The sequence below is a fragment of the Octopus sinensis genome, linkage group LG13 (assembly GCF_006345805.1).
Source record: "Octopus sinensis linkage group LG13, ASM634580v1, whole genome shotgun sequence".
NCBI classification, from domain to species: domain Eukaryota; kingdom Metazoa; phylum Mollusca; class Cephalopoda; order Octopoda; family Octopodidae; genus Octopus; species Octopus sinensis.
The window spans coordinates 25,569,332-25,596,302 of NC_043009.1; the positions used below are offsets into that span (position 1 = coordinate 25,569,332).

At 39.4% G+C, this 26,971-nt stretch overlaps 1 protein-coding gene across 1 annotated transcript in view; it reads right to left on the minus strand.

Moving 5' to 3' along the window:
* Window positions 1-26,971, minus strand: part of LOC115218602 — a 151,289-nt gene that overhangs the window by 50,991 nt on the left and 73,327 nt on the right. The window contains exons 9-15 of the mRNA XM_036508232.1: window positions 26,356-26,478; window positions 24,766-24,850; window positions 23,572-23,618; window positions 20,610-20,819; window positions 17,038-17,509; window positions 8,587-8,711; window positions 4,411-4,647 (exon numbers count right to left, since the gene is read on the minus strand). Coding sequence (XP_036364125.1) covers window positions 4,411-4,647; window positions 8,587-8,711; window positions 17,038-17,509; window positions 20,610-20,819; window positions 23,572-23,618; window positions 24,766-24,850; window positions 26,356-26,478 — 1,299 coding nt within the window. The remainder of the gene's footprint in view (window positions 1-4,410; window positions 4,648-8,586; window positions 8,712-17,037; window positions 17,510-20,609; window positions 20,820-23,571; window positions 23,619-24,765; window positions 24,851-26,355; window positions 26,479-26,971) is intronic.

Below are 26,971 nucleotides of genomic sequence, written 5' to 3' on the forward strand. Positions count from 1 at the left end.
ACATATATACAATGGGCTTCTTTCAGTTTCCGTCTACCAAATCCACTCACAAGGCTTTGGTCGGCCTGAGGCTATAGTAGAAGACACTTGCCCAAGGTGCCATGCAGTGGGATTGAACCCAGAAACACAGCCACTCCTGTGTCTATGTACATATTTATATATATATATATATACATGTGCATCCAATAACATTGTAATTATTCCACGTCCTTGGGTTGCTGTTTTTTCTTGCTTGTTCATGTTTGGATATATATATATATATATATATATATGTAGTGTGACGGATGAAGAGGACAACAGAAAAAGAGAAGGAAATACAACGGGCCTTACCTCAGCGAAGATCAGATCTCTCTCAACAAAGTCAATGCGTCTCGTCGCTTCCTCGTCTCAGCTCCAACTGCCGGCTTCATTGATCTCACACGTGCATGCTGCCTCACCGCTTCCGCTTCCCACCACGCATGTGCCCTGCAAGCCCTACTTCCACCCTCCCTTATCTGTTGTCCTCTCCACCGACACCCCCCCCTGATCTACAGATCCCTGAACCGGCTTTCTCACTCGCTTCCCGCTCCCAAACTCACACCGTAACTGGTTTCATAATCAGCCAACCAGGGAGGAGGGTGCCGTTCCCTCTGTGGTTGCAGTGCGACCCTAGGACTGGTTCCTGGCATGTTGCTGCTGGCCTCATTATCCTGTCTACTGGTGTTGTTTTCATCTTGCCCACTGCTGCTGGTTCCATCCTCTGAGGCATGGACAATCCTCCGTATATCCAAAACGTGGCGTGGCATACCATCGACCGAGATGCTGTGCCATTATCCAGAAGCAGTTCATCCACGGGGCTTCGTTCCAGGAATATCTCATTTAATACTTTCACAATTTCTTCTACAGTCCCCGTCTTCATCTCCCTCCATATGGCCAACCGCCCCGGTCCGCAGTCAACCATTGAGAGGTATGTCCCCTGCCGGTAGTGTGTTATGTCCACCGCCAGTCGTTTCCAGTCATGGTCCACTGGAATACTTCCCGCTTCATGTACGCCCGGGTCGATGGACTGGCACCTGTCACAACTGCTAACCACTCTCTGCACGCTCTGTCTTGTTACATTGGAGTCAACTTTTCTGGCTAGGAACAATGTCCTGTCCACACCCATGTGATGCATGGTATGCTGTCTCCGCAACTCCGAGTCGCTCAGACGGCATACAGCAGCTACAGCCTGCTTCGCATCCTCTGGCACCTGCAACCAGGCTCGCTTTACCCTGCTCAGGACATCTGCCCTGTTCTTCTCGGAAGGCACAAAGATCACGCTCAGCTTCAGATTGAACTCAGTGGTTAGTTCATGCAGTATTCCCAATTGACGCTTTACCAGCATCTCTGCAGCCCCTTTGGTCTGCACCCTCCGCTCATTGATGATGACTGCTGTCACCCAACCAAGTACAGTGGCCGAATCAGTCCTGATTTCTATGGTGTGCAACCTACACTTCAAGGCTAGGTTCACCCCCTTCAACACGGCATCCAACTCCGCCACATTGATGTGATTGCAGTCATCTGTCTTCCTGAGCCAGGCTGCATCTTCCACCATGACACCTCCCACTTCTAAGACAACCCCTGATGCGATGCTACTAGCGTCACACCATACAATTCCGCTCTTTGATTTGGGAACATACCAGCTGCCCCTCACTGGGTCCTCTGCTCCTACTCTGACCAAGACTTCCTGCATCATGTCGATCGTCCTCTCCCCCACTCTATCATTCCACTTCACTCCTTCGGCTCGTCTCTTGATGAAGCTACATGCTGTCCGGAGCCAACTTGCAACCGGGTAGTGTCCCACCAGCTTCCCACACATAGAGAACAGTTCCCGTCTACTCATGCTGGCGCCCAGTTCAGGGACCTCATTCCCTCACCGGAACACCAACGCGCCGGCCTTGTCTCTCCATAGCTTGAGGCCCAGTGTGGCACCTCTCTCCATTGCCTCTGGTGGTTTGGCGATCAGTCCAAAACTCTTCAGGTGGCCTACGATCTCCGTTGCTGGCATTACGGTTTCATCCACCAGAATGTCATCGATGTATGAATTGGTGGCCCTTTTTACTCTGTCCACCTTTCCCAGGATGGCCTTGAGAATTGTTGCCATAATCTTTGGCGCTGAATTCAGCCCGAACCCCAACCTGGTCAGACAGTACATCCGGCCCTTATACATGACAAGCTGGTACTTCCACAATTTCTCAGCCACATGCACCTGTAGGTATGCCGACTTCAAATCAACAATCGTGGAGGCCCCTGTCATCTGCCTCCACTCTTTCAAGGTGTCTCCGCAGACATCTGTGGCCTCGCTGCCTGTATGACACGATACGTGGTCATTCAGCTCTCGGAAGTCAAGCACTGGCCTGACCTTATGCTTTGTGGGCTGTATCACCGCCATCAGTGGCAGGACTACGCTCTCTTCTTTTTCCCAAGGGATCAATATGCCCTCCTTAATCCACTGCTCCACCTCCCCCTCGAACTCACTTCTGGCATCTCCTTTTAGAGTATGCTGATAGCAGCCCACTTTATTCTTTAACATCGGGGGCTCTCCCTTCCAGTGCCACTCCACTGTCCACCTCTTGCCATCAAAGACAGCCCGAAAATCCTGGTCTGCAATGGTGTGCGCAGCATGCTTTTCCTCACGGTTGTCACTGGTGCATGGTCTCGCCCTACATGGTTTCCCCGCTAACCCAAACGTTACACCAGCCTCGTTAATGGTGACACCTCCGAAGCGGGTGACTGCATCCATCCCCATCACCACGTCAATCTCGTCCACCAAGTGATCAACCACAATCGCTCGCAGCGTCAGCTGTAGTCCCTGCACTACAATCCGCGCATCTATAACCCCTTTGCAGTGTACTTCTCTTCCGTCGAAAGCTCTAACACTGCTTTCTCCACTCTATGTCTCTGCCACTTCTGTAGTCATCAGGGTTGTCGTACAGCTCGTGTCCACAAGGGCTCGCGACATCTTCCCCTCCACCAGAATGTCGACCACAGGTAGCGACGATAAACGTGCCTCTACTGATCCGAAGGGACAACTACTGGCGCAGTAGTCTCCCTCAGTCCGTTTCCCCACAGGCACTCGCTGGCTATATGCCCCGGTTCTCGACGCCGGTAGCAAATCACCTCAGGCTTGGGTGACTCGCAGTCACGCACAATGTGCGGACCTTGGCACCGGAAACACTGTCCTTTGAACGGTCGCACACATTCTTTCTTTGGCCCCTCTCCGCTGCTCCTAGCTCAGCCACTTTTCGAAGTTGCAGTCACTGCTACCGACGTCCTTCTGCTGCACGAAACTAATACGCGTGCCCGAGATATGATGTCCGCCATCGGCATCGCATGAACATTTGGAAGCTACTGTAGCTCGACCGACATGTTATCAGGAAAGCCAGTCACGGACGCCAACCTAACCGTCCGGTCCAGTGACTCTCCCTCATAACCCGCCAGTTTAGCCAATCTCCTAAGTTCATTGGCAAACACATCCACCTGTTCCCCAGTCCATCTTGTTCTACCCAGGTGAGCGTATGCCTCAAACATTCCCTCCGCAAAGGCCTCCATCAACCGAATTTCCACTTTCTCTGTGCTGAGTTGGTCTGTCTCCTCCATCTCTAGGTACAACACCAATGCCGGACCATCCAAGTACAGCGGCATGAAGCTCGCCAGGTCACTTATATCATGGAGCTTCACCACCAACTTCACTTTCTTCAACCAAGTGACTACATCTGTGTCGCCGCAAAACGGTTGTATCATGTCATGCAAAATACGGGCACTCATCATTCGTTTTTTTTTTTGTTTATAACGGCGAAATAGCTTGTAGTGTGACGGATGAAGAGGACAACAGAAAAAGAGAAGGAAATACAACGGGCCTTACCTCAGTGAAGACCAGATCTCTCTCAACAAAGTCAATGCGTCTCATCGCTTCCTTGTCTCAGCTCCAACTGCCGGCTTCGTTGATCCCACACGTGCGTGCTGCCTCACCGCTTCCGCTTCCCACTGCGCATGCGCCCTGCAAGCCCTACTTCTGCCCTCCCTTATCTGTCATCCTCTCCACCGACACCACAATATATATATGCACACACATATGCACATATTATCTTTATATAACCTCTATCTTCCATGCTGCTATAGGTCGGACATATATCTATGTATGCACATGCATACCCTTACATGCATGTACATACACGCCCATACACACATACAACACACACACAATTTACACATAGAACTGGGTTTTTTTCTGTTTCTGCCTATCAAATCCACTCACAACTCATGCGTTTTCTGCATGGAGGAAAGTCATATGCCATGGAAAACAAGTAACTGGCCTCACAACTCCTAGGAATTGTTGCATTACTTACTTTATGTTAAAAGAAGAATGTAAAAGAATGTGTTTGCACTTACATTGACTCTGTCGTGCTTGTCTAAATGTCGAACAAAAATAGCCAACACACAGTATATGATAAATATGACCAAAAGTACAGCTAGGATGAATGGGTTTTCCAAGATTTTTTCATCCAAGTTGAAGAATATTTCATCAAAGTCAAGTTTGCCGGGTGTAATGATTTCAATAACTGAAGTAAAAGTGCCAAAAAGGTTGCTTTCTAACACCAAATTATAATTGGTTTCCAAGGCTTTAGTCTAGAAAATAAGTAAAGAAATTGTATACATGCTTGTAATCATACAATGTGTGATCAATAAGTATCTGGACTGTTGTTATAATAATGAACCTAAAGCCTACTGAGTGACACTACTTAGCATAGATTGACCTTAAACTCAGCTGTGCATGCGTGCTAAATTTTAACATTCTAGTTCACTTCTGTGAAGGTGTGTAGTGTGTGATCGTTGCACGGAGCATAACAGAGATACCTGCTCAGAGGCCTACGCAAAGTTGCAGAAAGAGTATGGAGAGGAGTGTATGAGCCGCATTCAAGTGCATGAGTGGTTCAGATGTTTCCAAGATGGCTGGAAAAATGTCAATAGCGATGAAGTTCTGGGAGACCTGCAACCAGCAGAACTGAGAAGAACATTGCAGCTGTGCATGGAGCTGTGAGGGCAAATAATCGAAACACCATCCGTCAGTTATCAGAGGATATGCATTTTAGTTATGGTTCAGTTCAGCCCATTACCACGGATGATTTGTGTATGAGACGTGTGTCTGCCAAGTTTGTGCCAAAACTGTTTTCGGCTGACCAAAAAGACACTTGGGTTTCAGTTGCACAAGATCTCTTTGATTCTGTTGAGAACGATGAAAACTTTCTGAAATCTTGTGTAGGCCTCTGAATAGGTATCTCCGAGCTTTTGGCAAAATTTGATGCCGATTCTCTGCTCAGCTTTCTCTGTCATGGTCAATTCAATGATCACATGCTACACACCTTCCTTCCCAGCACTCTTGTAAACAGCAGGAAGTGAGCTAGAACGCTAAAACTTAGTGCACATCTACAGCAGAGTTGAAGAACAATCTGTGCCAAGCAGCTTTACTCTGTGTGCCTTAGCTTCGTCACTATAGCAGCAGTCCAGATACTTATTGATCAGACCACATACATACGAGTGTCCTGAAAAGTTCCTGGCTTTGGGGTAAAGGGAAATACAGAAGAGTCAGTTAAATATGATTTTATTCAACATATTCCCCTCTCAAATTTACGCATTTATTCCAATAGTCCTTCAGTTTTTTTAAGCCCAGTAAAAGAACTTGGAAATTTAGGCATTCAGCCTGGCATTTCACTATACCCTTAAAGCCAGGATTTTTTCGGCACCCTTGTCGTACATGTATATGAGGAGAGACAATGCAAATCATTGTTTTATACACTAGAAATGACCTTGATATCTGGGATAATAAATATCTGCAAACCTTCTTAAAATTTAATGGACAGTGAACAAAACAAAATGCTTTCTTTCACAACCTTGCCACCAAATAGGTGATTGGTTAAAATTTACTGTAAATTAAACACAAAAATAGAACATGCATGCATACATACATTCATACATACATATATACATGCATACATACATACATGCATACTTGCATACATATATACATGCATACATATATGCATACATGCATACATAATGCATATGTGCATGCACATATATATGCATACATATGTATATGCATATATACATGCATACATACATGCATACATGCATACCTACATTCATGCACACATTCATACATACATGCATACATGCAAATATATATACATATATTCATACATACATACATGCAGGTATACATATATACATACATGCATACATACATATATACATGTATGCATGCATACATACATATATGATGCATACATGCTTGCATATATACATGCAAATATATATACATTACTGTAAATTAAACCGAAAAATAGAATATGCAGGCATACATACATACATACATACATACATACATACATGTATGCATACCTACATTCATGCACACATTCATACATACATGCATACATGCAAATATATATACATATATTTATACATACATAATGCATGTAAACATACATACATATATATACATACATGCATGCATACATACATATATACATGTATACATGCATACATACAAACATGATGCATACACACTTGCATTCATACATGCAAATATATATGCATATATTTATACATACATATATACACACATGCATACATACCTGATGCATACATACATACACACATCGATTCATGCATGCATATATATGAAAGATTTGGTTGTTATACTGCTGCTTGACATCTATCACTGAGGAGCACATAGCAGGGTGAAATTATGTGATCTGGAAGCACTGGCATTTGTAGCAGATGACCCTCATGTGTTAACGATAATAATACAAGTGCTTTAATGTACCACGAGTTCATATGAGATGTCCTCTCTGGGTAAATAAGGCAGTATTCTGTGTTTTAACGCAACCTCCATATTATGTTTGAGATCAACATCTTACGTATGAATTTTCTAATTGTTGTTTTGTTTTCCTTCTATGCAATCTTTGAATCATTACACACATACATACATACATAAATACATTCATACACGCATAATATATATGCACATACATACAAATACATACACATACACATATATATATATTTATGTATATGTGTGTGTGCACATATCTATATGTATGTGTGTGTATTATGCATGCATGCGCGTATATATGTTATATATGTATATATCTATATATATATATATATATATATATATATATATATATATACTTTATTTAAAAGCAGCAGAAATTCAACAAAACCGAGTAACATGTTTTGTTGAATTTCTGCTACTTTTAAATAAAGCATATTACTCTACCCCTGGTATTTGAGTACTCTTTTTTCGACCTTGTTTCACATTTATGCGTTTACTCCGATATATATATATATATATATATATATATATATATATATATATATATATATATATATATATATATATATATATATATATGTATGTATATATATATATATATATACATATATACTATATGCGAGTAGCAAAGATATACAAGTGTCAATTCATTATGGCTGTTTCAAGTGGCTCCTTGATAATTGAAAACATTACATCATTGCAAAGAAACCGTTTTTGTCAGGTTGACTTCAAACACAAAGGACCAACTAACTGCTTTAACATATTCATATCACCAACTGGAGCTCAAATATTTTTCTTTGATTTTGCAGTTGTTTCTTTGGCAGAATGAGTTTAGAATTCAGCCTATGTATTGTCAAGGCTACAAGAATTTAGAGGTTAGTAGAGGTTATAGTGAATTTTATGGAAAAAGTATAAATTGTCACAAATTTATAAACTACAAAAATGTTAAAAATATATTAGAAAGGATAAACAAGGCATAAAAATATATAGAAAATATTAAAATAAAATAGAAGAATTTATAAGATATAATGAATAATTAAAAAATAAATAAACCATGAGAATATGTAAAAAGGTATATAAAGGTAAAGAATATAAAAATAAAAAATATAATTTTTATAAATATGTGACAATTTATACTTTTTTCATAAAATTCACTATATACTGTAATTTTATATTACTATATTTCTTAATTTCGTAGACGTATATTGTCGTTCAATGCTTGAAATGAGGAGTATATAGACATCTAACAACTGATGAAGGGTCGTTCTTTATGTTACTTGTCCTGTTTTCCATTTGTTTCTCTCATTGTTTACGAATAGAACTCATTTGTTTTCGCATTTCATATTGTTTACAATTGGTGACGTCCTGTACACATGTATATATATGGATGGATACCCTTCCTAACACCAACCACTGCACAGAGTGTATGAAGCATCATCATCAGTGCTTTATGCATGACACAAGCATGAGCGCTTTGTGTGGCACGAGTGTGGGTGTTTTATACATGACACTAGCACAGATACTTTATATGTGTCATCAGCGTGGACACTTTGTTACATGACACCAGCATGAGTGCCTTATAGGTGGTACCAGCATGAATCCTTTTTACATGGCACCAGCAGGTGTGCTTCTTATGTGGCAACAGTACTCATGAGCTTTGAAGGAGGAAAATGCAAAATCAGGCATTGGCAGTATTTGAACTCTCTCACTTTAGGTTGTCAACATACCTTTATATCATTGTTTGGTTTCTTATTTTTTCTTCCATCATCATAAACATGTGGAGTGAAACTTACAATTTTCGTCTGTAAATTACGTGGTATACTTCTCTTTTGGATACTTCCATCTGTTGCCTCTGGAAAGAATTACAGAAAACATTTAGAATTTTAAGTGATGACTTTCATATAAATGCATTAGTATTGGTTTTCAATGTGTTTTCATTCTTTATTCCTTGTTAAATTCTTTACTGCACCCTATCAGTTAGTTTGGTTATGACCATAATGGAGAGTTGGTAGTTTACTGTTTCAAGAACTCTTGTCTTTATCAGAAAAGAAAAAGACAAGTGCTGTTGGCTTATTTGTAGGCAGTGAATGAATAAAAGAATTGCAGTGAAAGAGAGAAGTGGTAGATGTGATGTGTACAGACAGTTAGTACCATCTTAAGTAAAGTAAAGTAAAATATATAGTAATGTATAAAGTATAAAGTAAAGTATAAAGTAAAGTAACCTTCTCGAGTCGTGTCAACTCATAATGGCCATTTCCCAGTTTTATAGCGAGATGTCCCCATCTGGACAGGACACCAGTCCTTCATAGAATTACTCACTTTTGCCAGCTGAGTGGACTGGAGTAATATGGAATGAAATGTTTTGCTCAAGAACACATGTCATTCGGCTCTGCAATCAAAAATACGATCATGAGTCCAACAGCCTAACCAATAAGCCATGTGCCTCCACTTTTAGGTAAGTGATACTCAAGAGTTGGTTGGTCTCCTCACTGTTTAGGAGACCAATTTGATCTGTCCATACTTTTACTTACTGAAACTAAAGGGCCCAGTGCATTGATTTGTTAAGGGGCCTCATGAGCATAGGAGCCCAACCTGATCTATCTCTACTGTAGCTTGCTCTTAATAGATACTAGCAGTATCGCCCGGCGTTGCTCGGGTTTGTAAGGGAAATAACTATATAAGCATTTTTAGAGAGTTATAGCCAAAAAATAGCAAAAAATGCATTAAAAATGGAAAAAATATGATGGTAAATTTTTTTTTAAATCGTTGACTCATCGTAGACATTTTTAGAGAGTTACTTCCCTTATATAATAGCGAAAAAATGCATTAAAATGGAAAAAAAACGATGGTAAATTTTTTTTTAAATCGTAGACTCATGTAGACGCTTTCTTAGCCATTTCTGTTTTGGTGTCTTCAAGCCATGAAGTCGTTGTTCTAAAAGAACGCTGGTCTCCTTGACAACGCATTACGACGTTGATTTCCTTACACTCCCTTCCCCACAGGTGCAGGTGTGAGCGTGGACGCCAACTCCACCGCCATCGACACACGAAAAATTATGCATTAAAATGGAATAAAAAATGATGTTAAATTATTTTTAAAATCGTAGACTCATCGTAGACGCGCGCTAATACTCAGACGGGCTCGATATGAATCACGACTATAAGCTACCCGAATTTGGTTAAACTGCACCGCAAAATGTGGGAGTAGTTAGGAATCTAAATCGAAGGGGACAGACACTCACCCAACTACAGTTTTATATATATAGATATACATAGCGCAGTAGTGGTGAGATGTGACAGCAAAGAAAAGCATACATTCACTCTCTGCACGCAATTAGACTCGGAAAGTTCGTGAGGAACCCATTGACCCAATTTGCTGACTTTTCCGATAGCACACAGGTGTCAATGAATGGTTGAATGACCAAATCCAAGCTTCTCTGCTAGTTCCTCAACAGTTACGATGAGATTTTGTTCCACCAGGGTTTTCAGGATGTCCTTGTCGAGTTCTACAGATCTTTCAGGATGAGGCTCGTGTTCGAGGCTGTAGTTTATGGCTCGGAATTTCTGGAACCACCATTGACACTGCCTTACGCTTATTGTCCAATCCCCATATACTGCATTAATATTTCTTGTACTTTCCGTTGCATTGTTGTCTTTATTGAACTCATAAAGCAAAATATGCCAAATATGCTCCTTTGTTACTTCCAACATAGCTTTGAAAAAAATAGCTGTTAAAATCGAAATGCACTCTTCAAAACTTGCACTATGAATAAGGACAAGATAAAATTACTACCTGCTTTTATAGCAAGTTAATATAAGTAGTTTATCCCATTCCCCTCTGACTTTTAGTTCAAGCTGTTGAATAAACCGCATTATTATATATATATACATACATACATACATACATATACACACACACTCTCTCTCTCACACACATGCACACATTTATATTCTGTTATTCTTTTATATGTTTCAGCCTTGAGGTTGTGGCCATGCTGGATCATGTGTGTGTGTGTGTGTCTATCTGTCTGTCTGTCTGTATGTATATATGTATATGTATGTGTGTGAACAATAATATTTTCAACAGATGTGTTGCAAATGTATCTGATTGTTCTCAAGCTTCAATACTGTGTGTGTGTGTATGTGTGTGTGTGTGTGTATGTATGTATGTATATGTATGTATGTATGTATATGTATGTATGTATGTGTGTATGTATGTATGTGTGTGTATGTGTGTGTATGTATGTATGTATGTATGTATGTATGTATGTATGAGTGTATGTTTACTTTATTACTAACACAAGCCACTACGGTTATTTAATGTAAAGTCTTCCTCAAATCACTCTCTCTCGCTATTTACTCTCTTCCAAGAACATTTTCACTCACTCTTATCTCTTAGCTTCCCATACATTTTACTCATGTATCTATCAGCGTCATAGACAGAAACAAATATTACATCGCCATCGTCACCGCATTCTATTGTCTACCTGTCAACACACTGAATTACTTTCACTTTATTCGTAGCACACTGTGTGTGTGCGTTTGCGTGTGCTGTAAACCAGACTAAGAAAAGCATTTGACATACACACCAGAATGTGAGTTTTCTGTAAATTTTGCTTAATTGGAGTTTAAATTTTAAAAACTGGACTTGGCATGACCCGATGCATTCTACTCTTAAAAATGCTAGGTAAATTGTAATTGAAGAAATCCTATATTGTAGATTTCTATAAGATACAAAGGGAGGCAGATAAAATCTGCCTTTTATAATAAGAGATATACTATAAGACCAAGTACATTAATTTGCCCAGAGGTCTTTAATGTTGTTAAGACAACCCTGTAGACAGCTGCATACACAGTTAGTGTGTTCACCTCCGTACCAGTATCCAGTCTGCATTAGATTCCGTTGTTAGAACATTTTGACCAATGTCCGGCTTTTGAGTGAAGGGGACAGAGCAGAGAGATGTGTCTTACAGTAGAGAAGCTGCATGACAACTCACGCTTTAGAAAAGAGAGTAGAAGTGATTGAGTGCAACCAGAGTTTAGTGAGGGTGGGGGAGAGTAGGGGACTACTGACTGCTGAACAGCAGGACAGTAATATTGAAGGCAGGAGAATCACACACACATGCATACACACACATACACACACATATATGCATGTATGTATGTATGTGTGTGTTCAATATTAGTGCATATATATATATATATATAGGCGCTAATATTGAACAGTGAGAATGAGTGTTTAAATGGTATTCGAACCCAAAAAGGAGATGTTTACCAACATTTCCTTGTGACATGCTTGAACAATTGTGAAGATCTCTTCACATGAAACCATCGGTAGCCTTCTTAACCTACATATAAAGTAAGTGTGCGTGTATATATGCAGATTTATATATATATATATCATTATCATCATCGTTTAACGTCCATTTTCCATGCTAGCATGGGTTGGATGGTTCAACTGGGATCTGGGAGTGTTTCTACAGCTGGATGTCCTTCCTAATGCCAACCACTCCGAGAGTGTAGTGGGTGCTTTTTACGTGCCACCGATACAAGGGCCAGAGGGGGCTGGCAATGACCAAGATCGGTTGGTGATTTTTACATGCCACCAGCACAGGGATCACAACTACATATATATATATATATATATATATATATATATATATATATATATATATATATATATATGTGTGTGTGTGTGTGTATATATATATATCTCTTATTATAAAAGGCAGATTTTATCTGCCTCCCTTTGGGAGTTATACAAATCTACAATATAGGATTTCTTCAATTACAATTTACCTAGCGTTTTTGAGAGTACAATGCATCGCGTCATGCCAGGTCCAGTTTTTAAAATTTAAACTCCAATTAAGCAAAATTTACAGAAAACTCACATTCTGGTGTGTGTGTCAAATGCTTTTCTTAGTCTGGTTTACACCACACGCAAACGCACACACACAGTGGGCAACGAATAAAATGAAAGTAAATAGCGACAGAGTGATTTGAGGAAGACTAAAGTGAAAGTATTCTGTCTATGACGCTGATAGATACATGAGTAAAATGTATGGGAAGCTAAGAGCTAAGAGTGAGTGAAAATGTTCTTGGAAGAGAGTAATTAGTAATAAAGTAAACATACACTCATACATACATACATACATACATACATACATACATACATACATACATACACACACACACACATACACACACACATACATACACACACACATACATACATACACACATACATACATATACATACATACATACATATACATACATACATACACACACACACATACACACACACACAGTATTGAAGCTTGAGAACAATCAGATACATTTGCAACACATCTGTTGAAAATATTATTGTTCACACACATACATATACATATATACATACAGACAGACAGACAGATAGACACACACACACACACACACACATGATCCAGCATGGCCACAACCTCAAGGCTGAAACATATAAAAGAATAACAGAATATAAATGTGTGCAAAGTACAAGAAATATTAATGCAGTATATGGGGATTGGACAATAAGCGTAAGGCAGTGTCAATGGTGGTTCCAGAAATCCCGAGCCATAAACTACAGCCTAGAAGACGAGCCTCATCCTGAAAGATCTGTAGAACTCGACAAGGACATCCTGAAAACCCTGGTGGAACAGAATATCATCGTAACTGTTGAGGAACTAGCAGAGAAGCTTGGATTTGGTCATTCAACCATTCATTGACACCTGTGTGCTATCGGAAAAGTCAGCAAATTGGGTCAATGGGTTCCTCACGAACTTTCCGAGTCTAATTGCATGCAGAGAGTGAATGTATGCTTTTCTTTGCTGTCACATCTCACCACTACTGCGCTATGTATATCTATATATATAAAACTGTAGTTGTGTGAGTGTCTGTCCCCTTCGATTTAGATTCCTAACTACTCCCACATTTTGCGGTGCAGTTTAACCAAATTCGGGTAGCTTATAGTCGTGATTCATATCGAGCCCGTCTGAGTATTAGCGCGCGTCTATGATGAGTCTACGATTTTAAAAATAATTTAACATCATTTTTTATTCCATTTTAATGCATAATTTTTCGTGTGTCGATGGCGGTGGAATTGGCGTCCACGCTCACACCTGCACCTGTGGGGAAGGGAGTGTAAGGAAATCAACGTCGTAATGCGTTGTCAAGGAGACCAGCGTTCTTTTAGAACAACGACTTCATGGCTTGAAGACACCAAAACAGAAATGGCTAAGAAAGCGTCTACATGAGTCTACGATTTAAAAAAAATTTACCATCGTTTTTTTTCCATTTTAATGCATTTTTTCGCTATTATATAAGGGAAGTAACTCTCTAAAAATGTCTACGATGAGTCAACGATTTAAAAAAAATTTACCATCATATTTTTTCCATTTTTAATGCATTTTTTGCTATTTTTTGGCTATAACTCTCTAAAAATGCTTATACAGTTATTTCCCTTACAAACCCGAGCAACGCCGGGCGATACTGCTAGTCTTATTATAAAAGGCAGATTTTATCTGCCTCCCTTTGTCTCTTATAGAAATCTACAATATAGGATTTCTTCAATTACAATTTACCTAGCATTTTTAAGAGTAGAATGCATCGGGTCTTGCCAGGTCCACTTTTTAAAATTTCAACCCCAATTAAGCAAAATTTAGAGAAAACTCACATTGTGGTGTATGAGTCATTTGCTTTTCTTAGTGTGGGATACAGCACACGCACACGCACACACACAGTGTGCAACGAATAAAGTGAAAGTAATTCACTGTGTGTGTGTTGACAGGTAGACAATAGAATGCGATGGCGATGGCGATGTAATATTTGTTTCTGTCTATGACGCTGATAGATATATGAGTAAAATGTATGGGAAGCTAAGAGATAAGAGTGAGTGAAAATGTTCTTGGAAGAGAGTAAATGGCGAGAGAGTGATTTGAGGAAGACTTTACATTAAATAACCGTAGTGGCCTGTCAAATGAAGAGGAGTGACAGGGTACTGGAGGAAATAGGGTGAGTGAGGAAGATGGCCCCTAGCAACCACACCTTTTAAGATAGGGATTTCTAAGGTAGCCCACGAGCATCGTCACCTTATTCTGCATGTCCCTGTAAATTTTGGAGCGAATCGGACGGGATAAAGTTATCTCTAAGAAACAGAAAGATCGCCCAAAAGTGTATATAGATATTTAAATGTATTTATATATTCATCTATACACACATGTATGTATAATGTGCGTGTATATATTTCCATAGAGGTAACCATTCAATCCATACAAAGTTTTTTAGGACGAAAATATTTATATATAAAAGAAAGGTTGTGTGTCTGTCTACTCCGATTTAGATTCCTAACTACTCCCACATTTTGCGATGCAGTTTAACCAAATCCGAGTATCTTATAGTCGTGATTCATATCGAGCCCTTCTGGGTATTAGCGCGCGTCTACGATGAGTCTATGATTTTACAAATAATTTACCATCATTTTTTTCCATTTTAATGCATATTTTTTTTAATAAAGGGAAGTAACTCTCAAACTTCACACCAATATGCGTGCTCATATGCGACGTAATATCACATCAGCAGCATTTCCTCACACCCTCCTTGCACTTGGCGAAGGCAAAATACCAGGGGATGAAAATGGTAATATTGCCATCGATTCCTTGTAACATTGTTAAGACGCCTTCTGATCTCAGAGATGCAGTGTTCCCAGATCTACAAGCTAATTATCAGAATATGGATTGGATTGGCAAAAAGGCTATACTAGCCCCGAGGAATAAAACTGTTCACCATATTAATGATGAAATGCTAAAACTCATTCCTGGGGAAGTCTATGTATATCAGTCCATCGATACAACTCCTGACCCAGAGGACGTCATCAACTATCCAATAGAGGTACTCAATTCCTTTGAGCACCCCGGACTACCACCACACTTTCTCAAACTTAAAGTTGGTGCCCCTATAATGCTCATCAGAAATTTGGTTCCCCCAAAACAATGCAATGGCACACGTTTGATCGTTAAGTCCTTATCTCCCACCGTAAGCTTATATCAATATTTGCCTGAATAATCATCATAATTCAGTGCAATCATTAACAGTACTTTCAAGCAATTCAGCCCCGAGCAACGCCGGGCAATTCTGCTAGTATATATATAAATGCGCACACACATGTACACGCACATACGTACACACATGCACACACAAACACACACATACACGAGGCTCTTTTACTTCCTGTCGACTAAATCCACTTGCAATATTTGATTGGTTTGAGGCTGTAGTAAGAGTCACAACTTGCTCAAGATGCCACACAGTGCAGGTTTCATCCTGAAACCATGTGGTTAGAAAGCTAACATTTCTTAGCCCCAGGGCCATGCCTGCTCTTATAATGTATATCAGAGATGCTTATAACTATGCATCAACAGCAGCACCAGCAGTAGTGGCAGCAGTAGCAGCACTAATGTCCCGGATGTAAGTAAGGAAAAATGTGTGAAATGCCTTTAGATAAAAATATGATGTTTTTAGAATTTTGACACAAATGCTGCAAATTTGAGGAGAAGAAGAAAACTACTACCTTGAACCCCAGTGTCCAACTGGTTCTTATTTTATTGGTCCCAGGCATGGCCCTGGGGTTAAACAATACAGAGGAAATACTGCAAAGCATTTCATCTGGAATGGTTTTGATTCAGCCAACTCTGTTTTTCTTTAAGATAAAAAAAAAACATAGTGAAATATATAGGCGCAGGAGTGGCTGTGTGGTAAGTAGCTTGCTAACCAACCACATGGTTCCGGGTTCAGTCCCACTGCGTGGCATCTTGGGCAAGTGTCTTCTGCTATAGCCCCGGGCCGACCAATGCCTTGTGAGTGGATTTGGTAGACGGAAACTGAAAGAAGCCTGTTGTATATATGTATACATATGTATGTGTGTGTGTTTGTGTGTCTGTGTTTGTCCCCCTAGCATTGCTTGACAACCGATGCTGGTATGTTTATGTCCCTGTTACTTAGTGGTTCGGCAAAAGAGACCGATAGAATAAGTACTGGGCTTGCAAAAGAATAAGTCCTGGGGTCGAGTTGCTCGATTAGAAGGCGGTGCTCCAGCATGGCCGCAGTCAAATGACTGAAACAGGTAAAAGAGTAAAAGAGTAAATAAAATAAAGAAAATAAACCTACGTCCGGTGCTCACAACAAGACATATTTCTGAACCCTCTGCCTGATCCGTCACTGTAACATGCAGTTTTTCTTCACTCTGTTTCACATCGATTCCTTGTAAGTTGATCACTTTTTTTGGTTCCTGTTGTCCACTAAGAGAAGAGTAATAGAAATGGTAGTTATTCTTTGTTGGTACCTCATTAATCTTGCCCCATATTTCAATTGAACTCTCTTTCAATATTTCCACAAGTGTCAAACCAATTCTATTTAACTTTACTTTAAAAGAATATTTTCCGCTTGTTTTGTCTGGTTTAAATGAGGATTGGTTCTGTAATTTCACTTTTTCGCATTTCAAGCTGAGTTTGTACTTCACATCATCATCATCAATCTTGATGTCCTCGCCATCATTGGTCTGAATACTTATAACAGCGCTCGAAGAAAGGAGAGCGTTCTCTAAACCATGAAACTTGACGTCATTTGTGTAGCCGACAAACTGTAAACATTGAACAGACAGACAGATAGATAGATAGATAGATAGATAGATAGATAGGCAGGCAGGCAGGCAGGCACGCACGCACACACACACACACACACATACACACATACATACATACATACATACATACATACATACAGGAGCAATCCGTCGGTTGCAACAACGAGGGTCCCAGCTGATACAATCAATGGAACAGCTTGCTCATGAAATAATGTGCAAGTGGCTGAGCACTCCACAAACACATGTACCCTTAACATTGTTCTCGGGGAGATTCAGCGTGACACAGTGTGTGACAAGGCTGACCCTTTGAAATACAGGTACTACTCACTTTTGCCAGCTGAGTGGACTGGAGCAACGTGAAATAAAGTGTCTTGCTCAAGGTCACAACGCGCCACTGAGAATTGAAATCACGACCTCACGATCATGAGCCGAATGCCCCTAACCACTAAGCCACGCGCCTTCATATACGTACATACATCCATACATAAGCAAAATAGCTAGTTATTAAATATCAAGAAGAGACACTAAAGAGCAAAGTGGGACGCCACACCAAAGTGGCAGTTGAATGTTACTACTAGTTCAACCCCAGGTAGATTCTCCACTAGCTGGTTATTGGTGCAACACTCTGCACCCTTTGTATACAATATATCGTTAGCAGGGGGAGTGAACCCTTACTACCCTCTGGCAGCTAACAAGATCACAAGACTAACTCAGTTTTGAGTTATTTGGTTCCTTATCAGTTGCGAGCCCCTGCACACTGGTGTGATAGCTAGGATCCCCTGTTGCTAACGATATATTGTAAACAAAGCGCCACTTTGATGTGGCGACTGGCTTTACTTCTTCGTATACGTTACTTCTTGAGATTTTATGACTAAATACTTTGCTTGTTGCAAATCAGTGACCAATGGTCACTTTGTTTACAATATATCATTAGCAACAGTGGATCCTAGCTATCATTCCAGTGCAAAGGTGCTCACGATTGATGAGGAACCAAATAGTTTGAAAATGAGTCAGTTTCGCGATCCTGTTAGCTGTTGGAGGGTAGTAAGGGTTTGCTCCCCCTGCTAACGATATGTTGCTTATAAAGGATACTGAGTGCTGCACCGATAACCAGCCAAAGGGGAATCTGCCTGGGGTTAAACTAGTAGTAGCATTCAACTGCCACTTTGACTTGGTGACTGGCTTTACTGTTTATATATAATAAAAAAAATAAATGCGTCCTTTTAAAGCCTAGCCAGGCTCATGGGCCCGGTTTCCCAGTTTTAATGGCATATGTGTTCCCCAGCTGGACGGAACGCCAGTCCATCGCAGCATTACTCATTTTTGCCAGCTGAATGAACTGGAGCAACGTGAAATGAAGTGTTTTGCTCAAGAACAGAACGCGTCGCCTGGTCCAGGAATCAAAACCACAATCTTACGATCATGGTGCTGACACCCTAACCACTAAGCCACGCACCTCCACACTGTTTATATATAGATAGACTAATAGAGTTGTCCAGTGTTGCTCGGGATTACAATGGCATAGTTTGTATATAATATATCACAGTTATGTTGAAACAAGTGATATGGAAAAGTACAGCATTGACAACAAAACATTTGTGGAGTAAATAATAAACTAATTCGACTTTGCAAGAAGTTACAAAAATGCTAAAATCGACAGTAATTTTTAATTCTCCTGTGCAGATATGTGTGCATAAGACAATTAAATTATTGCACAGGGGTTCCTCGAGCCAGCGGAATGTTTCCTTGGGGTTCCGCTCCAGCAAAAAGGTTGAAAAGCACTGCCTTAGAGGCACCAAACGATGTCATTTGAAATGCAGGGTTGTATTATCTGATATTGTTCAGAAAATCCTTTGATTGGATGGAAGTGGCTTCCAGAAGATCCATATAAGGTTGAGCAGGAGCTGGTAGTAGTGCTGGCAATCTAACCTTACCGCCTGAGTAGCACATGCTGTTTCATTTGGAAATACTAAAGCTTTGCAGAAATGACAATTTGAGTTTAGCACACCAATTTGAACAAAATTATCATTTTCATAAGAATGGGATGGATCATATCTGAAAACAGCTCCAGGAATTGTGAAGAATGAATTTGTAGTTCATCTGTTTCTGAGAGCCATTCTATTGGACCTCTTGAAACTCTATTTGACATGCTACAGCTTGCCTTTGCTGATCTTGGGAAAATTTCATCTCCCTTCTCTTTTAGCATGTAATACCAAACCAATGCCAATGTTATATTATTTTAATCCAAATGAAAAAAAAAAAAATTACATGTTGATACTATTACCTTGTAAAATTTGATTTGATTTGTTCAAACTATTTGAGAATGCATAGGGAACATACAGACAAAGAATTTTATATATATAGATAAATAGAGAAAGAGAGAGAGAGCGAGAAAGGATTACGATGTGTTGGGAGAAAACTGTGTGAATAAAGTGCATTAATCATGTTGAACCCTATCTATCTATCTATCTATCTATCTATTATCTATCTATCTATCTATCTATCTATCTATCTATCTATATCTATATCTATATATATATATATGTGTGTGTGTCTGCCTGTCTGTCTATCTACCTGCCTGTCTATCTATTTGTCTATTTATCTTTCTATCTGTATGTCTGTCCATCTGTGTAGCTGTCTTTCTGCCTGTCTCTTTCTTTCTCTTTCCCTCCCCCCTCTCTCTCCCTCTGTATCTATCTAGCTAGCTATTTATCTATCTGTCTGTCTGCTTGTATGTATGTACATACGTATGTATGCATGTACCTGTGTGTCTGTCTGTCTGTCTCTCTATCTAAGACACATTGTACATGGTACTTTTTCAATTGCACACTCCTTCCCTCCCTCACTCCTGCCTGCCTTCCTTTACTCACCCACTCACTCACTCATTCACTCACTCTCTCTCATTCACTCACGCACTAACTCACTCCCTCGTTCATTATCTCTGCATATTTATTTCTGCATATTTTTCTTTTCTTTTGTCTTTATTTTCTATCATACTTTCTTTCTCCCATTAATTTCAATCATTCACTCATTCTTTCACACTTTCTTTCTTGCTTTCTTTCAGACTTTCTTTCTCTTCATACAACATCTCTCTTACCGTTATAATCGATCCTGGTTGAGTTTCCTGTATTTCTTTCGGTATATTCAGACTCCCTGATTTCGTCTCCAGATAGAAAGCATCGAAATCATTTTCTTCTGTCTTTTTAACCACGAACTCCACACCTTTTAATGTGATATTGAAGTTGCTACCAGGTTCCTTTGATTTCATTATTCCAGTGCTTGCCTTCAACATTGTTGGCATAAGATTCTTATGAAAAAGAGAATGAAAACGGTATGAAATAAAACAGGCTCAATATAGAAATGTAATTACATTTTCATTTGTATTAATATATTTTTTTTGTTTTTGTTAGTTTAAATATTGTGTTCTTTTCTTATAATATTGCTTTGCCACCTGTTTGATACTAAAGTGACACTTGTTTGATATTGTTGTGAATTTTTCACTGTTCAGATCTGCTTAGACATGAATCTAGGCAATGTGGTTTTACCCAAATAAATTGTGTATAAGTTACATTTGTGTATCAGCCTGTAATGATATGCATAAGATCTGGTCATCAAATCTAAGTAGAGATTTCAAACTTGAAATCTTCAAAGCCACAGTCAAACCAATTCTACTATATAGCTCAGAAACCTGGATGTTATCAAAGAAGCTTGAGAGGCGGTTGGATGGAACTTACACTTGCCTCCTTATGAGAGCTCAAAATCTCTCGTGGAAACGTCATCCAACCAAAGTACAAATATATGGGAAACTACCACCTGTGTCATCTCTTGTGAAAGGTTGAAGAGTCCAGTTTGCAGGACATTGTTGTAGAGCTGAAAACGAAGTAATTTCTACTCTTCTCCTCTGGAAGCCATCTGCTCGCGATACCAGAGGGCGCACACTCTCCTACCCTGATATAATCTCCAGGGATACAGGCATCCAGCAACAGGACCGCCGTAATGCTATGACGGACCGTGAAGTCTGGTGTAACATAGTATATTCTATTGTCTCGACCATGGTCGTACAATGATGATGATAAGACATAGGACTAATTTAGTATTAAACCCTGGAAGAAAACTCATGGTTTTAGCTGTATCAGGAATATTTAGCAATTGCAAAACTTAGAAATCAAACCTGGATTACTATAGCCAATGCAAAAAGACGACTAAAGAACAAGATTGTGATTTGCTCAAATATTATCGACATCAGGCGCAGGAGTGTCTGTGTGGTAAGTAGCTTGCTTACCAACCACATGGTTCTGGGTTCAGTCCCACTGTGTGGCACCTTGGGCAAGTGTCTTCTACTATAGCCTCAGGCCGACCAAAGCCTTATGAGTGGATTTGGTAGACGGAAACTGAAAGAAGCCCATCGTATATATGTATATATATATATATATATATATATGTGTGTGTGTATGTGTGTGTGTGTATGTTTGTGTGTCTGTTTGTCCCTCCAACATCGTTTGACACCGATGCTGGTGTGTTTACATCCCTGTAACTTAGTGGTTCGGCAAAACGAGACTGATGAAATAAGTACTAGGCTTATAAAGAATAAGTCCTGGGGTCGATTTGGTCGACTATAAAGGTGGTGCTCCAGCATGGCCGCAGTCAAATGACTGAAACAAGTAAAAGAGTAAAGAGTAAAGAGTATCATCAAACTATCTGACTATTCAAGATTTCTTATGGAACCGAATCTAATAATAAATTCATCTTTGGCATACTTTTTTTTTTTTTGACTATGAGTATCTTTATATATCTAGTGTTTTTTTGCCACAAGACAGCAGACAGTTACAGTGAGTTAGCAAGCAGATCAGAAAAGTGTCGCAAAACCAGAGCAACGGACAACAATGATGTCAACACATCCTAACAGATTAACTCCACAAAACATAAGGGTGACTACCTGATCTGACAACACCTCATAAACTTTGAAATATTTTAGTATAAACGTCATTTCTTTGTCTTTGTAGTAATGACAACATTTATTTTGTTAACGATAAATATTTTTGCATTAAAAATCTCAGCAGAATTTGTGTTCTTTGTTATAACATAGTTTTACCCTTGTACAAGACATACCGCAAAATAGTGCAACTTGTACATGTGCAAATATAGCATTTTGAATATGAATAAATATGTATATGGTGTTGTATCTATGTTTAATAAATATGTATGTAGTCTTGCTAAGAAATTAAAACCCTGTAGTTAAATTATAGATCTTTTTTGACAGCATGAACTGATGATCAAAGTGATTAGGTTTTGTTTTGATTAAAGAATCATTGAGGATCACTGTATCCTGTTGTTTATCTCCTGGCTATAGAAATCTACTATTTTCACATCTGCATTGTTGTTTTACACCCTGGATCTCTTCTGTCCTATTACGCCATGAATAGCAACTTATCTTCTGTCTTGGAACAGACCATTCAAATAGGAATAGTAATGATTATTTTCACAGAGTAACACTACCTAACACATGAACACTCCCCACCACTCACACACGCACACAAACACACAAAAATTAACAATTATTCAACTGCAAGTTGAGTAATTATGAAGAGTACCCATGAAACTATTAGCACCAATCACTTTATTAAAAAAAAAAACTATTTATCTGCCGTTTGGTTGAATGTTCACTTTCTTGTTTCTCAAGCATATGCATACATCATCATCATCATCATCATCACCATCACCACAATCACCACACCACCATTGTCGTTGACATCATCATCACCATCATTATCATCATCATCATTTAATGTCCATTTTCCACACATATATATTTATATACATACATACATACACACACACATATATATATATATATATATTATATATATATATATATATATATAATATATATATATATATATATATATATATATATATATATATATATATATATATATATATATATGTAACCCCCCCCCCATTAAATGACCAGTAAATGCATGCACACATCTACACAAAAGTGCACTCCTATGATGCTGCATGTTGTATGCATTTATATAAGTGTATGTATGATGACTTACAAGAGTTGGTAACTTAGTCTCGAGTGCTTCGTTTACTTCTGATAGACCTGTAAAAGAATACAAAATGATCGGATAAATGAAACAAACTACAAACCCCATTTTGGTGGCAGAACTACCAGAAACATTATGAACATCACCATCATCATCAGCAGCAGCATCATCGTCGTCATCGTTGTCATAATCATCATCATCATCAGCAGCAGCATCATCGTCGTCATCGTTGTCATAATCATCATCATCAGCAGCAGCAGCAGCAGCAGCACTACCACTACTACCACCACACTGCCACCACCATCCTTTTCAAGCCTAGCCAGGCTCATGGGCTTGGTTTCCCGGTTTCTGTGGCATATGGGTTCCCCCCAGCTGGACGGGATGCCAGTCCATCTCAGCGTTATTCAAGAAACAGGAAGAAAGAGTGAGAGAAAGTTGGGGCGAAAGAGTACAACAGGGGTCGCCACCACTCCCTGCTGGAGCCACGTGGAGCTTTACGTGTTTTCACTCAATAAACACACACAACGCCCGGTCTGGGAATCAAAATCACAATCCTCCAATCACGAGTCTACTACCCTAACCACTGGGCCATTGCGCCTCCCTGTGTGTGTAGGAGAAGTAAAAATAAACATAAGTTTATATTACAGTCCCTATGTGTGTTTCACCATTGTGGTTGCTTGGAACCCCACTGTAGGTTTTCCAAGCATATTTAGAGTTTCAGTCTCAACAGATGAGTAGGGAACACTTCTTTGTATTTAAGTTAAAGATATCTATGTATACGTGCTTGTGTGTGTTTGTAAGTACATATGCATGTATGTGTATATGTGTGTATATAGCCTTGAAGATTAGAAAAGAGAAGACTTGGTCAGAGGACTGGACAGTCTTCTAGGCAGATGGTGTAAAGAAGAGGAAGAAGAAGAAAGAGGAGGAGGAGGAGAAGAAGAAGAAGAAGAAGAAGAAGAAAAAGAAGAAGAAGAAGAAGAAGAAGAAGAAGGAGGAGGAGGAGGAGGAGAAGAAGAAGAAGAAGAAGAAGAGAAGAAGAAGAAGAAGAAGAAGAAGAAGAAGAAAAAGAAGAAGAAGAAGAAGATAAGGATGAGGAAGAGGAGGTGATGATGACAATGGTGAAGAAGAAACAAAGAATCTTCACATGAAGGCAACATTTACAATGTAAGTGAAATTTGTGAAAGTAAAACAACCAATCACCTGTGAGGATGTCAATGTATTCGTCTTCTGAGTAATTTCCTTTTAACAGCTTATCTGTCATATTGTTAAAAGCCTCTGACAGTTTCTGAAACAAATAGCAAAGAAACGACATTTTTCCACAATCATCATGTCTCTTATATAACATGGACAAAGGTTTCTAAAGCCATTATTGATTATACAAGTACGTATGTGTTGTGTTTGTATGTGTGTATGTGATGTTTGCCTATGTAACCCTTTTAGGGCAGCAAGCTGGCAGAAAAGTTAGCCCACCAGGTGAAATGTGTAGCCGTATTTCGTCTGCTGATACGTTCTGAGTTCAAATTCCGTCGAGGTCAACTTTGTCTTTCATCCTTTTGGGGTCGATAAATTATGTACAAGTTACACACTGGGGTTGAAGTAATCGATTTAATCCTTTTGTCTGTCCTTGTTTGTCCCCTCTATGTTTAGCCCCTTGTGAGCAATAAAGAAATAAGAATTGTTAGCACGCCGGGCAAAATGCGTAGCCTTATTTTGTCTGCTGTTACGTTCTGGGTTCAATTTCCGCTGTGGTCGACTTTCCCTTTCATCCTTTCGGGGTCGATTAATTAAGTACCAGTTATGCACTGGGGTCGATGTAATCGACTTAATCCCTTTGTCTGTCCTTGTTTGTCCCCTCCGTTTAGCCCCTTGTGGGCAACAAAAGATAAATATGTTACCCTTTATAGCGTTGTCAAAGATTTAAAAATGAAGCTATTAAAAAAAGTCTTTCCGTTGTTTGTAATGATCAAAGCTCCAATTGATCCCATCAACAAAATAGCCTGTTCACGAAATTCACATGAAAGTGGCTGAGGACTCCACAGACACGCATACCCTTGGCATTGTTCTCAGTATGATACAGGATGTGACAAGGCTGGCTCTTTAAATTACAGGTACAACTCATTTTTGCCAGCTGAGTGAACTGGAGCAATATGAAATAAAGTATGTTGCTCAAGGACACAGTGCACTGGTGTGAATCGAACTGATGATCTTATGATCATGAACCAAATATCCAAATCATAAACACCAAGTCACATGCCTAATGTCTAATTTTTTAATTAATAAATAAATATATATATATATATATATATATATATATATATATACTGTGGTAAGTAGCTTGCTTACCAACCACATGGTTCCAGATTCAGTCCCACTGTGTGGCACCTTGGGCAAGTGTCTTCTACTATAGCCTCGGGCCAACTAAAGCCTTGTGAGTGGATTTGAATGATGGAAACTGAAAGAAACCTGTCGCATATATATATGTGTGTGTGTGCGCGCACGCATGTGGGCGTGTGTGTGTGTGTGTGTTTGTCCCCCCCACACACACACACACCATCGCTTGACAACCAATGTTGGTGTGTTTACAGTCCCTGTAACTTAGCACTTCGGCTAAAGAGACTGATAGAATAAGTACTAGGCTTACAAAGAATATGTCCTGGGGTTGATTTGTTCAACTAAAGGCGGTGCTATATCATGGCCGTAGTCAAATGACTGAAACAAGTAAAATCATTTATTTATTTACTTATTCATTTATACACATACATGTGTGTGTATTTAAATATTTATACATACCTCTGTTTCATTTTCTGTAATGCTTTTAAAAGTGTCTGTAACTCTTTTTGCAATATCGCGAAATTGTGAAGAATTAGTTTTATTGGACATGCTTTCAATTTCTTTCTGGAGTTGCTTGGATACCTGCACACAAAACAAAAAAGATAAAGCACTTGTTTAATTATGAATAAGATTTGTCTGTTTGTTTGTCTGTCCTGCTTTCTCTCTCTCTCTCTCTCTCTCTCTCTCTCTCTCTCTCTCTCTCTCTCTCTCTCTCCTCTCTCTCTCTTTCTCACCAAGCATGCATGCGCGCTTGTGTGTGCATATCAATATATATATATATATATAAAACAAAGGTTGGGTGTTACCGCATGAGTAAAAAGATAAGGAAATGAATCTGAAAATACATGGAACAAAGAAATGAAGAAAGACCTCAAAATATTGAGTCTTGCAGGAGGAGGAGGTGAAGGATTGAGATTATTGGCGATTTTGCTGTTGGCTGTGGAGACCCATTCTCCACTACAAAGATGTCCTAAAAACATTCTGTGTATGCTTGTAATCCATTCTGCCTCATCATGATATCTTTCCCTGATACCATTACCTAGAAACCATTCCCTGAACTCTCTTACCCAATCAC